General features: G+C 42.2%; 1 protein-coding gene across 1 annotated transcript; it reads left to right on the top strand.

Annotated features, from left to right (window-relative positions):
- Positions 1-6262: 6262 nt before the first annotated feature.
- Positions 6263-15462, top strand: LOC310785469 (triosephosphate isomerase; the record flags this gene model as incomplete). The annotated part of the gene is made up of 7 exons (XM_083646553.1): positions 6263-6377; positions 7094-7217; positions 8006-8105; positions 8560-8677; positions 12637-12722; positions 13509-13596; positions 14997-15462. The coding sequence occupies 7 exons, from the start codon at positions 6263-6265 to the stop codon at positions 15113-15115; spliced, it is 750 nt and encodes a 249-aa protein (XP_083502679.1). The 3' UTR covers positions 15116-15462.
- Between the last annotated feature and the right edge of the window lie 2852 nt (positions 15463-18314).

Consider the following 18314-nt stretch of genomic DNA (forward strand, 5'->3'; position numbering starts at 1 on the left):
AAGCGGACCAGATGATAGGTTGACTGAATGTAGGTCCAGCAGCCAAGAGCAGAGCAGGGCAGAGGAAATATGTTGGATGTATCTCCAATATGGTTGGTCAATGATTCATTATTGTTGCTTATGGACTTTCAAAGCAAATTCTGTCTCAAGAAGTGAGTCTCAACTTTCAAACTTTTTCATATGCAGGACCCCTAATTTAGTCCACAGTTAGAGGCACAGACCCACATTTAATTATAGTGTCCCAAAATCTGAAAATATTTTTGTTAAATATGATTTGAGAAGAATTCAGAATTAAATTACTATCTATTGTAGGTAGAGAGATAGATAACAGTGAAACTGTGATGTGAACAAAAACTAACAAAGAAAAAACTATAAAAACAAAACAAATCAACATTCTCTAATTGTGTTAACTTGTAAATGAAATAGTGAAGTTTAGCACTGGGTGGGGACTCCCTGGAACCCCCTCAAGGAGCCCTGCTCATCACCGGACCCCTTGTTGAGAACCACTGGTCTAATGTAACGATAAAATTCAAATATTCAAATATCTCGCACAAATTACAATTATCTATTTTTAGCATGGTCCTCCTTGCAAAGAATTTGAGGATTTATTGTCCAACCTTTGTCCAAGTTTGCGGATGGTCCCTTTCTAATCAGTTCAACGAAGTCAGTATTATATATACAGGGCCCCTAAAACTCAAGAATTTGGCTTTTGGTAAATTGGGCCCTGGGCAGGTGCCCAGGGAACTTCAACTCCCAGAGGCCCCTTGGGCTGCTATTCTGGCCTTGACTCGATTCTTTTATAAGCATGGAAGATTATAAAAACAGGATGAAGGACTATTGGACCACTGAATGCACGTGCTTTTACTGAACACTGCTAATTGTTTGATGTAATTTGTTGTCTTGTGTCTGTTTTTCTTTTATGTGAAACGTATGTTGCTGTCTTGGCCAGGACTCCCCTGTAAAAGAGATTCTAAAACTCAAGAGAGAACATTTTGCTCCTGAAGTTCCCAAATTAAGAAGAAATTCTGGTGAAATAATTTCAAACTGCTGCCATATTGAAGTCATATAATCAGACAGACAGAGAGAGCTATTGATCACTTTTGGTGCTATATTTGACAAACCCCAAGTATTTTCAAAGCCACACAATCATTTACTTTCAAACACCTTAAGGTCTTGTTATATTTTCGTATGAATTGACGAACATTCACATATTTTCTGTAGACTGTGGGAACCCTGCATCTCATTAAAATCCTGCATGTATAAGTACTCAAAATCTAGGAACTGCAGCAGCTGTGTGTTACTTTCCACCTCCACTATGCTCCAGTATTCTTCAGTGTTTTGCATAGTCAACATGTTAAGGTTCTCAGAAGAACTAGTTTAGCACAGCAGCAGGCTAGCTGGAGGCCCAGTAGTGCCACCTACTGGGTAAAGCTGCAACGAGGCCAAGGCAAGAGGGTTATGGTTAGGGTGGTTATGTCAGAGGCTTAAAAGCCAATTAACCATTGAGCTTCAGGTTAATGTCATAAAAGGGCTTTGGTGAACCTTGAGGGTTTCTTCAGATTGCAACCACAGCGGGATGCCAGTAGGCTAAGAACCTCTTCATGAAGATATCCTGATGGACCCCGAAGCTGAAGGTAGTTCCAGGAACCTCTAACTGTGGTTCTTCAAGGAACTCTTTTTTAAGGATAATCACAGCCTCGTGAAACTACAACCACAAGCTAGAGATGTACACATTCAGGGGATGTATGGCTTTATATGTATATTGTCAATAAGGGGGTTTCTGAGCAATTTCCAGAATGGAATTGCTCACCACCCAATCTCAGAAAAAAATGCAATTATTTGATACCAAATCACAGCATGCATTTTTCTATGGTGTTCCTCAAGGTCTTGTATTTTGGAGGATTCCCCCCACATCCAACCAATTATAGTTAAAGGTCCCATTCCGTGCAAAGGCTGTTTTTACTTCTAAATGCATATATGCTGTTGTCATCCCTCCCTGTAATGAGTGCTCAGAACCTCAGAACTGCCAGAGTTGGATTTGTCCCTATCGAGCTCTCTCCTGCTCTCTCCTTCAAGCCACGCCCCCTTACACTCTGTTCTCCCAGATGGTTTCGCGTTACGTCACGCGGCTCCTTAAGCATACTGCGCGCGGTCTCTCTCACACAACCTACCTGCGCCATTTTGTCTATTCTTTGCCATAGCAAGCTGTTTCATCATGACCTGTTGGTCTGACTGTGCTAACCATTTCAGCCCAGAATGTTTCAACAATCTGGGGCAGTACAATCAAGGTTTAGCCACAAAATTAACACTTCTAGCTGGAGCGATGCCAACTGTACGTGATCCAGCAACTGCGGAGGTGCATTCAGTAAGTCTAGGCATTTTGAGATGTCCTGTTTAGCGTAGCAACCGTTAAGTTAGCGATAGCTAGTTAGTTAGTTGTGGACACAACCTAGCGTGCTGGTCCACGGACGCTAATCTGATTGGCCGCTGGGAGCCTGGGGCGGGCTCTCCCCCAGCGGCCAATAGGAACTGTTAGTTCTGAATATATTATAGAAACAGACCATTCCTGGGAAGCGACGAGATGAGGAAGTGAGAACTCCGTCAGAACGAACGGGGTTGCTATATTTTCGACAAATTAATCCAGAATCATGTTTTATGGACCAGAGACACACGTTTTTAAGAGGTTACAGCAGCACGAATTGGGACCTTTAAGTCCCCCCGCAATTTTTCTTTCCATGGGGGGATTATGTCCCCCACTTCTCAAACCAAAGTTATGGCCTTGCAATCACATTCACTTGGCAATCCGCTATCCTCGCTTTCTACAGTCTGTGGTCAGACAGCATAGATGCTATATATATATATATATACAATATATATATATATATATATATATGTGTGTGTGTGTGTGTGTGTGTGTGTGTGTGTGTGTGTGTGTGTGTGTGTGTGTGTGTGTGTGTGTGTGTGTGTGTGTGTGTGTGTTGTTTTGTCCCTCTTATTGTTACTTATTTGATTCCATTTTGTTCCTTTGATAACTTTGTACTGCATGCTAGGACCCCCTCGTAAACGAGATGGTTCATCTCAAGGGTTTTTTCCTAATAAATAAACTTATATCATCAACATTATTTAAATGATCACATTGATTAGAACAATTATTATCACAGAGAAACATTGTTTGTGTTCTATAATTGTGTTTAATTGATTTGGTTATGTTTGTGCAAAATAAAATCTTTGATGTCAATATTGGAATGCTTTAATTTTGAAAAGAATGGGCAGGAAGTCGTTCTGGTTGGCTTAACGTATGATACCTTCAAGTGCTCACCGTTAGCTCCGAATTTCTAAATCACAGGTCGTAAACATGATTTATCATGCACTGAATTGCTTTTTGGTCAACAATAACAACAAAATGGACGTTTTTGGTTCATGTTTTTATTGTTATTCTTGGAAACGAGTCACTTTAATTGCCTCTGCAGAAGTACGCCCAGAAAAGCTGCATCAGCCATAAATGGTTGTAGATTAATTTGTTCCACTACATCCATCAAGGTGTCGGGGTCAATATGAATTAAATGGTAGATAGGCTATTTTGCAGCTATCACTGCAACTGCAAAATAAAGTATAATTGTGCACATAAACACAGCTCAAAAGTTAAACAAACAGTGAAAATTATATATAGGCCTAGTGTGTGTGTGTGTGTGTGTGTGTGTGTGTGTGTGTGTGTGTGTGTGTGTGTGTGTCTTTTGAGAAGAAGGAGAAGTGGGATTATGGCAAGGTATGGTACTCACCATACTCGCTTAAGCAGATGGCCAGTGAGTTTTGTCTTGAATTGTGCGTTAAAGACACACATACTGTAGGCTGCATGCATGATGTAAGCTGTGACACTTAAGTAGGCTAGTTGTGAATAATTCTGCCTGAACAGATCTCCTTACTTAACAAGTATGTTGTTTGTTTAGCATAACTCTTTCTAGCTCAATTGACTGAGGGTTTACTTTGTAGACAGTTACTGTATCTCCAGGGGTGGCTGGTGCATTTTTATCGAGGCAGGCTATACAAAAAATAGGGCTGAGCGTTACGATGATATTATCATGATAATTGTAAGGATTTTTCTCTATCAATACTGTTGTTCATGCTAATGCAGTTTATTTAGGATTATGTATTTAAACTCTGTTCATGGAAATAAACAAACCCTCCAATGACAAATAATTATCTGACAGGAATCATTTCTATAAACTGGCGTGTGTGTACCCACACATACCAGTTTACAGAGGTTACACTTCCTCACACCTATGCTAGGCTACATTGTTTTTACTGCTGTATTGTGTTGGTCATGTTTATTAACAAAAAGTTGGCTACATTAATGTAACTACTTTGTGGTCAATTCTTAATGTAGAATAAAACATTAATATTTTTAGAGGTTAGGGCATACCTGCCAACACTCCTGATTTACGCGGAAGTCTCCCAATGTTTAACCCTTTCTGCTGTGCTCCCGATTGGTACTTTCTCCCACTGATCTCCTGATTTGTAGGATATGTGTCATGGTACCTGGCAACCCAACCCAGAGGCAGTGACGAGTGACGCAGGGTGCGTAACTGTGTCACTGCACTCGCTCAAGCTCTCGGTGGAGGACGAAGTCAAACACATCCCAAGAAGAAGAGATGCGCTGCCAAATTTCAGTGCGAGACCTTCCGGTTTCTAACCGTGAGCCACATTAGCAAATACCATGCGTTTTGCAAGCTACTGTATGTTTTGCAAGCTATGCGTTTTGCAAGCTATGTTTTGAAAGCTATGCGTTTTGCAAGCTATGTCGGGCAATGTCGTTTTGCAAGCTATGTATGTTCCCCACCGTAAAACATGGTGGGGGAAATGACCTAACACTATGATTATGATTCACTGGAATTAAAGAAAAATGTTTACTACTTACATGTGAATTGCATAGATACAACTCACCAAAATTGACGGCAGCATGGGCGGGCCTTTAAAAAATGCATAGCCCCAGGGCCCATGTTACTATTAATCCGGCCTTGCAGCGTTTGTTGAATTTTAAGCACTGCAATATTGTCCAATAATCAGAGTCTTCAGAATCAGAGGGCGTAATAATGTATTGTAGTCTGTTCCAGTACTGCTTTAATACAGACAGAGGGTTTGTAACCAGTGTTGCAGTAACTTAATACTGTATTACTTTGTCCAGTAATGTAAGGGATTACTATTTAGAAAAGGTAATTATATTACAGTTACTAATCCAAGTAACTTCAAGTCACTGCATCATCCTATAATACGAATGTAAAGTGTGTGTGTGTGTGTGTGTGTGTGTGTGTGTGTGTGTGTGTGTGTGTGTGTGTGTGTGTGAGAGAGACAGAGAGAGAGCAAATTGTGTTCAGCCACAGTTATGCTATTTTATGTCCTAAAGGGGCCGTATTTTGTAATTAAGTAAATATGGCCGACTAAATGGGCAAAAAGAGCTAATTAGTGGTAAACATGACTCAACATAGGTTCAGCACCATGGAGCTGTGAAGGAGTGAAGGAGCACACCTGAGCAGAGTTGGAATCAGCCAGGGAAGTGGACTACCCTCTGGGGAGAGAGAGGCGAGGCCAACTCGCCAACTGCCAACTGATACACTGCAGGGGTATTCTGCTAGTTACTTTAAAACACAGTGTGGAGATCTGGCTATATATAAGACTACTGCGTTGCCAGAATGCTATTACGTTTTTGTCCTAAGTAGGCAAGTAAAAAGTAGGCTATGCAGTTTGCCAGTTTTGATTGTTGTCTGTTAATAAAATGGAGTCAGTTCTAATAGGAGCTGGCTAAACAGGTTGTGTGCGTCACTTTTGCAGAAGGGGCAGTAGCAGAAGTAAAATAGCCTACTATAATTAATAGTAGGCTGAGTAATGTTACTAGTAACATAGCTCATTACTTTTGATACAAAGTAATGAGTAGGCTAAAGTAATTTTATTAGGCCTACTTTTAAAATTATAGCCTAGTAATCTAATTACACTTCCTGATCAAGTTGCCCCCCAACACTGTCATTTCTTTTTTTATAATTTTGTAAGAAATGTGCCCGCCCCCCGCCCCCCCCAATCTTATTTCGCTTTCAACCAACTGTATGCTTTCAGCCCTGGATTTCCACATGTCCCACGGCCCCTGAACGCAGCAGCAGAGACGGGACCGACGGGACAGCTCTCCGCCTGCTCAGTGCTCTCTGCTCCAGCAGCATCACCTGCCCTGCCTGTCTTGCTGCTCTCTCTGCCTGTCTGTCGCAGCAGCGCAGTCATGTCGCCCTGCAGGAGGTTCTTCGTGGGGGGAAACTGGAAGATGAACGGGACTAAAGAGAGTCTGGCTCAGCTGATCGACTCTCTGAACACGGCGAGCCTGCACGAACACACCGGTAATCAGCCGGTGACCTACCCGGCCTTTCTGCTTTCCTACCCCCGCCAAGCTGCCGAGCTAAACCAGCTGAAACTGATCCATTATTTACGTGCGTCTTTTTGCGTCATGCATAAATAAAGTCGGACAGTAATCATGAATAAGTTATTGCGAGTGGATTCAAACTTTGAATAATATCTAGATTGAGATTACATTAGGCCTAACACGACAGTCTATGGATGACACGGTGACATTGGGAGTCAGGTGAATCCTGCAGGCTGGTTGCAGCAAAGGCCTACAGCCTCTACAGGACTGACTGACTTGACACACATTTGAATAGCCATGAATTGCTCCTCCCCAATGCATTTTTAAGCCAATTTGATCCTTAATTGGGACTATCCTAAACCAAACAAACAAAAATCACCTGATTTGCCCATGGGATTCAGTAGTGAGTTAGTAGTGAATTTATTATATTTTATGTATTTTTTTTAGCTCTTCTATTGTCACTATAATATTGCTATTGGGGCATGTTTACTGTAGCTGTTTTTCATTTGGGAAGTAGACGTGTTTTCTGCATCACTCCTGGACAGAAAATAAATAAAAACCATTAATCTCAGACTAATTATAGGACAGAAATGAGAAGATAAACGGACACAAGAAACTTAATTATTCTCTATTTATTATTGTCAAACCCAGCTGTTTCATACATGCACCCCCCTCTCTCTCTCTATCTGTCAGAGGTGGTGTGTGGCACTCCCTCCATATACCTGGACTTCGCTCGCTCCAGTCTGGATGCCAGGATCGCTGTCGCAGCCCAGAACTGCTTCAAAGTGTCCAAAGGAGCTTTCACTGGGGAGATCAGGTATCCCCCCCCCCCCCCCCCCCCACACACACACACACTGAATACATCCTGTAATACAAAATTGTTTATAATGCAATCCTAGATGTAGACTGGGCTGTAATGCATATTCAATTGTCTTGTGTAGCTGCCAAATAGATTTAGATGTTTGCCTGTAGAAGGAAATCCACATCCTAAATGAGTTAATATATGCGGCTCAACATTTCATATATACAGTATATATATATATATATATATATATATATATATATATATATATATATATACACACACACACACACACACACACACACACACACACACACAGCTGCCATGATTAATAGCCATGTTGCAAATAGTTCAGGTGAAAACTGACTGATGTGTTTTTGGGCAGTTCATGGACTTGAGATACATATTTGATTCATGTTTATATGGAATACAGCAAGGTTTTAGGAGATTGCCCCGATGGACAACTATGAGAAGACACCAAAATCAGCCACGTGTCTCTGGTAGACCATTGGCTCTCCAGTGCTCCATGCTACAGTAACACTTTAGCATTCACTATGCTGAGTGATCATAGGTGACTATAGAATTACCTCCTAAGTGAAATATGAGAACTTATAGCAGCTCTGAAGCTAAATGGTAAGTACTTTTATTTGTGTGTGGCCAAGTCTGGAAGTTGTATCTAGGAGACTGGTCAAATGAAAATGAAAATATAATAATAATATCATTTTAATATGATATTTCTAATGCTAAATCATTAGCATGAGGTGTGTAATTAAACTGCTCATGTCTCTTCCTCCCCCTCCCAGTCCGGCCATGATAAAGGACTGCGGGGCAGAGTGGGTGATCCTGGGACACTCGGAGCGTCGCCACATCTTCGGGGAAAACGACGAGCTGATTGGCCAGAAGGTGAGCGAGAATCAGCTGTGTGCAGCAAAGAGGGGATGAATCTAAAGCGTTTGACACACCGAAAAGACTAGCGGCAACTAGAGGCCGACCGATGCGTTTACCTCACGCCTCCTGGGTCGGGTTTTAAACACCCAGACCAGACGAAGAGACACCGCTTATTTCAACGGAAACGGCAGTGCTTAGTTTGAACACCCTGTTGTTGTGTGACGCAAGCGTTGCACCTATCTGTTGGATCCACTGCCTCTTTAAACGGTGGGGTTTATTTACACGCCGCTGCTGATTGGGTAACACCTCTGACACACCCAGCAAACGATTGACCACGTACCTCGCAGCCTGTTGCGCACCGTTTCGAGGAAACATGACGTTCAACCCGGGAAACCCGTAGCGCACGGTGCACACCGTTTTGCAGATTGAACACACCCCAGATGTTGAATGTGCGTGCTGTGTGAGCCAGGTGGCGCACGCCCTGGAGAGCGAGCTGGGAGTGATCGCCTGCATCGGAGAGAAGCTGGAGGAGAGGGAGGCAGGCACCACCGAAGAAGTGGTCTACGCTCAGACACAGGTCATCGCAGGTAAACAACTCATCGTACCAGCTCACTGGCCTTGTGGTTTGAGTGTCCGCCCTGAGACTGGGAAGTTGTGAGTTCGATCCCTGGCCGAGTCATACCAAAGACTATAAAAATGGGACCCATTTGCCTCCCTGCTTGGCACTCAGCATCAAAAGGGTTGGATTTGGTTGGTTAAATCACCAAAATGATTCCCGAGCGCGGCACTGCTGCCGCTCACCGCTCCCCCAGAGGATGGGTCAAACGCGGAGAACTAATTTCGCACACTCAGGTGTGGGACTTTACCTTTACCATAAGGCACAACACAGCATCAACAACACAATGCAACACAACAAAACGCGTTAGTCTTGCAATGATTTTGATTGCAATGATTTTGATTTGATGTTCTCCCCATCCTTTTTAGATTGCTTTGTGTTCTACTGCAGTGTTTCTCAACCACTGGGTAAAATACGCTGCGAGCGCCCTCTAGTGGGCCGTGACATATTTTCAAGTTGAAGATGAGTGTTTTGGGGCTCACCTGGTAGAGCACATACCATAAAGACTTAGTCCTTCGCGCGGCCGACCCGGGTTCAAATCCAACCCGTATTCCTTTGTGGTCATGTCATCCCCTCTCTCTCCCACCCTCCTCTCAATAAAGGATAAATGCCTTACACATGTGCATACACATGCATGCAATGTGTCCTCCATATTTGACCCATCCTGGCTCGTCCTCCATGGTTCATTGGTTCAGGCCAGGAGCGGTGGGCAGCTGTAGTGAAGCGCCCGGGGACCAACTTCTTCCAACCGCCGCTGGTCCGTCAGACAACGATCTTCTGCATGTTTTTAGTGGGGGTCCATATTGATGTTATACTGTATGGAGGGAACCCCAGGCGGGCACGGGCAGAACATGCAAACTTCACATAAAAAGACGAGATAGCCCACCTGGGCACTATATATATGTCAGCTACATGGGGTTTAAGAGCTCCAGGGTCCTAAAGACATAGTGTTCTGCATGCAGTGAAAATGTTCTTCTCTTTTTTTCCCTTATTTCTGCACACTGTGGTATCTAACCATCAAGAACAAGCATGTAATTAAAGTGCATAATTTCCATGAGCATGCAGCTGACAGTGGCATAATAATAACACACATATAGCCCAGGTTCTTTTTCTCCTTTTTTCTTGATGTTTTTTTTCCTTCTCATTTATTTGGGAAGGTGATCCTCATGATGAAGGTGATCCTCGTACATTTTAAGTTCAGGGCCTTAAGTTACGGAAGGTTGAGAACCCCTGTTCTACTGCACACTACCGTGCGTCATCACACTCACACGTCATGCACGCACGGTCAGGTGTCTGCCCACAACCAATCATCAACCAGCCACCAGCCGGGAGGAATAAATAACAATAGTGTTTCTTCATATTAGAGCTGCATGTGCATATTTATATATAAAAACTGGTCTATTGTCAGGATTTATAGTAAAATTACTCCCATCCCACGGGAATCCCGTGACCATGCCTTTAAAGTCGAACTGAACCTGTTCGTCACGTGCATAATGAGTCCGTTGCAGACTGAAAACATAGTTTGTCTAAGATGACAGGTTGAGAGGCGGGTCATAGTATCATGTCGATTTTATTTGACAATTCTGGGGACTGGATTGGGCTTTGGCCAATGCGCGCGCCATTATCGCTGCTGTAACGATACGATATCCCTGGAATGCGCGTTTTAACGAGCCAGTTACATTTCTTTGCATTCTTAGAGATTATAGCTTTTGTTTTTTGTTCATGTTTCTAACAATTGGCCAAGTTAGTAGTTAGTTTATGGGATAGGAATTCTGCCAGATGACAGGCTCTAGGTGCCAGTTTCGACTTCATTTGGAAGAGAAAATTAACCAGAAATTAAGATTTGATTGACAGCTACATGTAGTGATATGATTGGTTGAAATGGGGTAGAAATTTGATAGTACAGGTGACGTCAGCAAACTGTAACTGTTATCAATGAAATCTTGAAAAACGAACTTTTGATGTGAAAAAGTGTGAAAAACTAAAGAAATTAGATTGTTGTGATTTGTACTTCATGACGTACTTCATGACATACTACATGACATACTACATGACATACTACATGACGTCCTTCATGACATACTACATGACATACTACATGACATACTACATGACGTCCTTCATGACATACTACATGACATACTACATGACGTCCTTCATGACATACTACATGATGTACTTCATGACATACTACATGATGTACTTCATGACATACTACATGACATACTACATGACATACTACATGACGTCCTTCATGACATACTACATGACATACTACATGACATACTACATGACATACTACATGACATACTACATGACGTCCTTCATGACATACTACATGATGTACTTCATGACATACTACATGACATACTACATGATGTACTTCATGACATACTACATGACATACTACATGACGTCCTTCATGACATACTACATGATGTACTTCATGACGTCCTTCATGACATACTAAATGATGTACTTCATGACATACTACATGACATACTACATGACATACTACATGACATACTACATGACGTCCTTCATGACATACTACATGATGTACTTCATGACATACTACATGACATACTACATGACATACTACATGACGTCCTTCATGACATACTACATGACATACTACACGACATACTACATGACGTCCTTCATGACATACTACATGATGTACTTCATGACATACTACATGACATACTACATGACATACTACATGACGTCCTTCATGACGTACTACATGATGTACTTCATGACATCCTACATGACATACTACATGACATACTACATGACGTCCTTCATGACATACTACATGACATACTACATGACATACTACATGACGTCCTTCATGACATACTACATGATGTACTTCATGACATACTACATGACATACTACATGACATACTACATGACGTCCTTCATGACATACTACATGACATACTACATGACATACTACATGACATAATACATGACGTCCTTCATGACATACTACATGATGTACTTCATGACATACTACATGACATACTACATGACATACTACATGACGTCCTTCATGACATACTACATGACATACTACATGACGTCCCTCATGACATACTACATGACATACTACATGACGTCCTTCATGACATACTACATGATGTACTTCATGACATACTACATGACATACTACATGACATACTACATGACGTCCTTCATGACATACTACATGACATACTACATGACATACTACATGACATACTACATGACATACTACATGATGTACTTCATGACATACTACATGACATACTACATGACATACTACATGACGTCCTTCATGACATACTACATGACATACTACATGACGTCCTTCATGACGTCCTTCATGACATACTACATGACATACTACATGACATACTACATGACATACTACATGACATACTACATGACGTCCTTCATGACATACTACATGATGTACTTCATGACATACTACATGACATACTACATGACATACTACATGACGTCCTTCATGACATACTACATGACATACTACATGACGTCCTTCATGACATACTACATGACGTCCTTCATGACATACTACATGATGTACTTCATGACATCCTACATGACATACTACATGACATACTACATGACGTCCTTCATGACATACTACATGACATACTACATGACGTCCTTCATGACGTACTACATGACGTCCTACATGACGTACTACATGATGTACTTCATGACGTACTTCATGACATACTACATGACATACTACATGACATACTACATGACGTACTTCATGACGTACTTCATGACATACTACATGACATAGCAAGTAAGAGAGTTTCAGTGTCACGTGACCTAAACGTTTTGTCAGAGGTCTTCAAACCAGTGACTTCTAGTCATGTGATGGGGCCTTACTGTTGTGTTGTCTTACAGAGAATGTGAAGGACTGGGGCAAAGTGGTTCTGGCGTATGAGCCCGTTTGGGCCATCGGCACCGGAAAGACCGCTTCACCTGAACAGGTAGGTCGGACTGACAGTCCATTTATTTCCCTTTGTCTGCTTTCTGGATCTCCATGCCAACATTATTAATGGGCTCGCCACACGCAGCTCGGCTGCTGCATGGCCTCGCCTGCTCTATTGGCATGCGTACAACACAATTGCTCAACTTCACATCACTGATGACATCACGGTCACAATGCCTATGACATCATCAGTGCCTATGACATCATCAGTGATGTCATAAGATGATTTTGGTCAATAATGATGTCACTGACAACATCACTGATGATGTCATCAGTGGGACAAAAACTTAAACAAACAGTGCCCACTTGAAACAAAGTCCCCATTTTCTTACGTACGTGGACGTCCGGACAGCGGACGTCCAAAATGAGACACCTGCTATACAAGAGAAGTGAGGCATAACTGTCATAAAAGTCACTCTTTTGCCCAATTTAAAAACAAGAAAGAGAAGACATGAGAAATAAATGGCAGCAGTAGATGGTGCAGAGCCAAACTCAACGCTCAATAAATACTATTGACAGTTTGTCAGGTCGACGCTTTTACTGACAAAATAACATTTTAGAGGGATTAACATTCTGTTTTGTGTGTATGCACGCGTGCATGCGAATGTGTGTGCTTATGCGTGTGTGCGTGTGTGTGTGTGTGTGCGTGTGTGTGTGTGTGTGCGTGTGTGTGTGTGTGTGTGTGTGTGTGTGCGTGTGTGTGTGTGTGTGTGTGTGCGTGCGTGCGTGCGTGCGTGCGTGTGTGTGTGTGTGTATGCGTGCGTGCGTGCGTGCGTGTGTGCAGGCGCAGGAGGTGCACGAGAAGCTGCGGGCGTGGCTGAGAGCCAACGTCTCCGATGACGTGGCCGACTCTCTGCGCATCATCTACGGAGGTCAGTGAGGGACAAATCATCTGTGTGAGGAGAATGTTACCACATCACATGCAGCTTTTGCTTTTGAAGGAGCCGGGACTCTGCTCTCTCACTAGAACAATGACTTCAAAGCTTAAAGGGATATAGGCCAACCTTTTGGGAGAGTCACCTATTTGCCATATTGCCGACAGTAAATGGAGAACGTGGATGTCTTTATCGTCACTGTGCGTGGAATACAAAGAGCGGTACAGCCCTCACTGATACTTAGCTTAGCGCTACAATGGTAGTGAACGGTACACATTCCAACAGCGCCAGAAACACTCACATGTACATGTTGTGAGTGTGAGGAGCATGCGCTGTGTGCAGTCATCAGTACAGCGCAGGCGCCTCAGGGCAAAGGAGGAAGTAACTTCAGTTACTCTTGGTTAGTTTGGTTCATCTTTGTTCGTTCTGGGTGTGTGGATTGACTTCGAAAAAGACCGTTTCCAGTAACGTTAGATTACGATTTCATCGCGTGGTGTTGTAGAATGGAATTTAACAGCCAAAAGGTAAACATTGAACCACTTGAAGAACTTGAGATCAAAGAAATTGAGCCAGGAGTCAGAAGTCGTCTTAAATGATGTATTAATATTATATTGGCCAAGACATGCACATGTTGTACATCCAGGAATGGATACACAGGTTATATATATAGGACCCACATCAGATTACATCTGCCTTGACGCATATTTTTGAAGGCATTCTGCAGACAACCTAGCATTCTTCTGGCCCTGCAAAGACAGAGCACCACGACAGGGCTCAGAGTGACATAGGAATATGGCGTCTGTCTGTCTGTCTGTGCATGCACAATAACTCTGTGTTAGCCTAACTATTTAAATGAAAGTGTATATGAATACATTAACTACTGATTTTCAAAATAGAGGCTAATGTGATTTAAATGTAGCCTATCACGTGGTGAGTACATGAGTCACAGTCACAACATGTACATGTGAGTGTTTACAAGCTAAGTATCAGTGAGGGCTGTACCGCTCTTTGCAGTCCACGCACAGTGACGATAAAGACATCCACATTCTCCATTTACTGTCGGCAATATGGCAAATAGGTGACTCTCCCAAAAGATTAACGTATCCCTTTAAAGCTTGGTGAAGTTGGTTTTCATGTCGATTACTTTCCTCATGTCGTTGTTGCCTGACGTCACGCGTGACAGTTTGTACTTCACATGTGAAAGTTTCAATTCACGGCTGAAAAGGTTTTTTTTGTGACGTGACAGTTTGTTTAACGAGCAAGAAAAGAATTTGATAATTATGCAAAAGCAACAAGTGTCCAAATGCGTTCATTCATTAGGCTTTAGCATTTTCACGTGACTTTCTCTCTCTCTCTCCCCCTCCACCCCCCCCCCCCCCCCCCTCTCTCTCTCACAGGTTCGGTAACAGGAGCTAACTGTAAAGAGCTCGCCTCTCAGGGCGACGTGGATGGCTTCCTGGTGGGCGGAGCCTCGCTGAAACCCGAGTTCATCGACATCATCAACGCGCGCGCGTAGGTGTTCCGCACGCGGACCAATCAGAACGCTGCTGCTTAGACCGTCACATGACTGCTGGGCGTCGACACACTGGGCTGACTGAACCACAATGTTTTATTTTACACATGTGTGTAACCTGTCAAGTATGGGAGGGTAGAACGGCGATACATTCACTGGAAGTAGAAAATTGCAACACTTCCATATTTTCATTTTACAATTTTTTATTATTTAGTTTTTTGTGTGTGTGTTTCTTTAGATTTTGACTGTATTCAAAAACCCTGGAGTCAAATGACCCTGCACTATGCACTATTAGGGCAATTGCTAAAAGTATTATCAATACTTTGTTGTTTTTTTGGTGTCAGTATTGATTATCCGAAGACTTTAAGATGGTCAGAAGCCACTGAAAACGATCAAAATGGCAGATTCTTGCAATAGGATCTAATGTCATCTACATGTACTTTAATTTATTTTTCATTTACTGAGGAAGTCAATGGAGCTTTGAGGAAATCAATGCATATACTGTATATATATATATATATATATATATATATATATATATATATATATATATTTGGTGGAGTTTTTGCCTTTTTTTAGACAGTTTGGTATCACAGAGTTCCCAACAATATTCAGAGGATCAATCAGCCCAGGTTGTTAACTGTGTTGAGGTGTTATGTTTTCCTGATGAAATCTGCCTCACTTAACTGCACTAACTGTTAATTAGTTAATTCGTCTTTCACAATAAAGGAATATACCTACTTGAAGCGTTAGAGTCCTCCTACTCAAGTCAGTTTTGAGAAGTGAGAGACTTTTATTGTGAAATGGTCCAATGGAAACCGGTTCCTAACAAGTCATTACTAATGTATGACCCAAAGAAATAACTATGATTTAACAGTCATTGTTAAACGCTGCACTTGTTATGTCCAAAACTGCAGGAGCCAGTCTCACTGATTGTAAGCAAAATGTGTAAAATAGGCTTCAAAGAGCAGACACTGTGTATCCCTTCCCCTCTCTCTTCTCCTATTGGTGGAACCAGCTGTCAGTCAAGTAGAACCCTGCGAGACTGAGGATCGCAATAAAAGTTATGAATCTGTACAGAAGCTCCGTCTCTGTCTTCGTCCTCTGGACAGTTGGACCAAAAAGTGTTCAAATGAAGGAAATCAATATGTTTAGAGCTGCTGCTGTGTAACTCAGTGGTTCTCAACGTGGGTCCGGGGACCACCAGGGTAGCCTAGGTAAACCCAGCCCCCACGTGACCTGCTCTCTCAGTTCCCAGTCATAGTGACTGAGAACAGGTCTGAGAGCAGGTCACGTGGGGGATGGGTTTACCCAGGCTACCACCAGGGGTCCTTGAGGGGGTTCCCAGCAGACCGATGAATTGTTAACCTTCACTATTATTTAAAGGGATACACCACTCTTTTGGAAGTTTAGCTCATTTGCCACATAACCAAGATACACCATGGCTTACCGGCGCTGTCCGCTCAGTTTACAGTGAGCTACAGTCGTGAAGTTAGTAATTATCGCCATAGAATGGAGGCTAATGGTACAGCTGTTAAAAATCTGCCAAAACACACATCTCACGGCGCCAAAATACATGGTGTGCTTCGGGTACTCACCACACTATGAAATATTAATCCAAAATGCACATAATTATTGGTCTTTTTGGAACGAAAAGAGGTAGCCGGCACTACTTTCCAAACATGGCCGCCGACCTCTTCCCGAAGCACAACATGTATTTTGGCACCATGAGATGTGTGTTTTGGCAGATTTTCTATAGCTGTACCATTAGCCTCCATTCTATGGCGATAATTACTAACTTCACGACTGTAGCTCACTGTAAACTGAGCGGACAGTGCCGGTTAATTTCCAAGAAGGCAGCATGAGAGAAACTAGAAGAATGACTGTTTTAATCATAGTTTTCCTTATCACTCAGCTACAGTACAATAAAGATATTCATGGAATTCTGGACAAAATCATATCTAGCAATAAATCATATTGTCAGATTTGGTTTGAATATTATAGATCTATAGATCAGATGTGGTCGTGGACTAAATCAGGGGTCCCTGATATGGAAAAGGTTGAGAATCATGTCTAACAATCAATCACAATCAAAGTCTGAAGTCACTGTACAGTCATCTCAAGAGCAGCGGCGCCTCCCTGTGGTCAGACAGAGAACTGCAGGTGGAATACAAGCAGTCAGACAGAGAGAGGATTTGTCCTCAGCAGGCTGAGGTCCATGAGCTGGCAGTACAGCACATAATCACCTGGACCTTCTGTCTCACACACCTATAATCACCTGGACCTTCTGTCTCACACACCTCTTTAGCTCGTGGATGGCTTCCTGGTGGCTTTCTGTCTGTGTGGAGAAACCTGTCTCACACACCTCTGTACCTATGTGTGGAGAAACCTGTCTCACACACCTCTTTACCTAGCCTATGTGGAGAAACCTTCAGCCCAGGGTCACACAGTCACGTCACACATTCTCATTCTAAACTGAACCCCAAACTCAAATCTGTGTCAAGTCTTAGTAAAAAAAACAGCTTGAAGTCAGCTAACTACAATTGACCCATCTTTAGATCTTTAGATCATCTTTAGATCAGCACCTGTTGTAGTAGGACTACTTTAAAGAAGGTGACATCATCTGGCACCACAGATATGTCAGTTTGCCGATACTGATACTGAAAACCTGACATGAAATCATTTCCTGTGCCGGTTTTATTTATCAATTTAATTGTTCTGTGTGCGTGTGTGTGTGTGTGTGTGTGTGTGTGCGTGCGTGCATGCGTGTGTTTTGCAGTTAGTCCATGCAAGCTAATCTTCGCGTATCTTTACATCAGTTCAGATTTGCCATGAAAATGGACACATTTCAAAGTATTAAATATCGACTGCTGTATATCAGCAAATTCACCTATATCAATATGACCCTGTCAAAAAACACATATCAGTCAAAACTAATACAGACTTATTACTGATTGTGTTACATTATGCTGACTATAGTTTCTACAGCAGCACACGCACAGACACACACGCACACACAAAAATGACAAAAACAACTCAACAACTCAATTGTGATTGAAACTGTAAATTACCATCTTTTTATTTCACATATTTTCACATCATTTTCAATGACAAGCATTTTGTTTTTTACTTTTTTATTTTATTTAATTTTTTTGGTCTTTCTTCTTTTTCAACACAGCTACTCTAATGGACATTCAGTAGG

Source organism: Poromitra crassiceps (assembly GCF_964638095.1).
Source record: "Poromitra crassiceps genome assembly, chromosome: 11".
NCBI lineage: Eukaryota > Metazoa > Chordata > Actinopteri > Beryciformes > Melamphaidae > Poromitra > Poromitra crassiceps.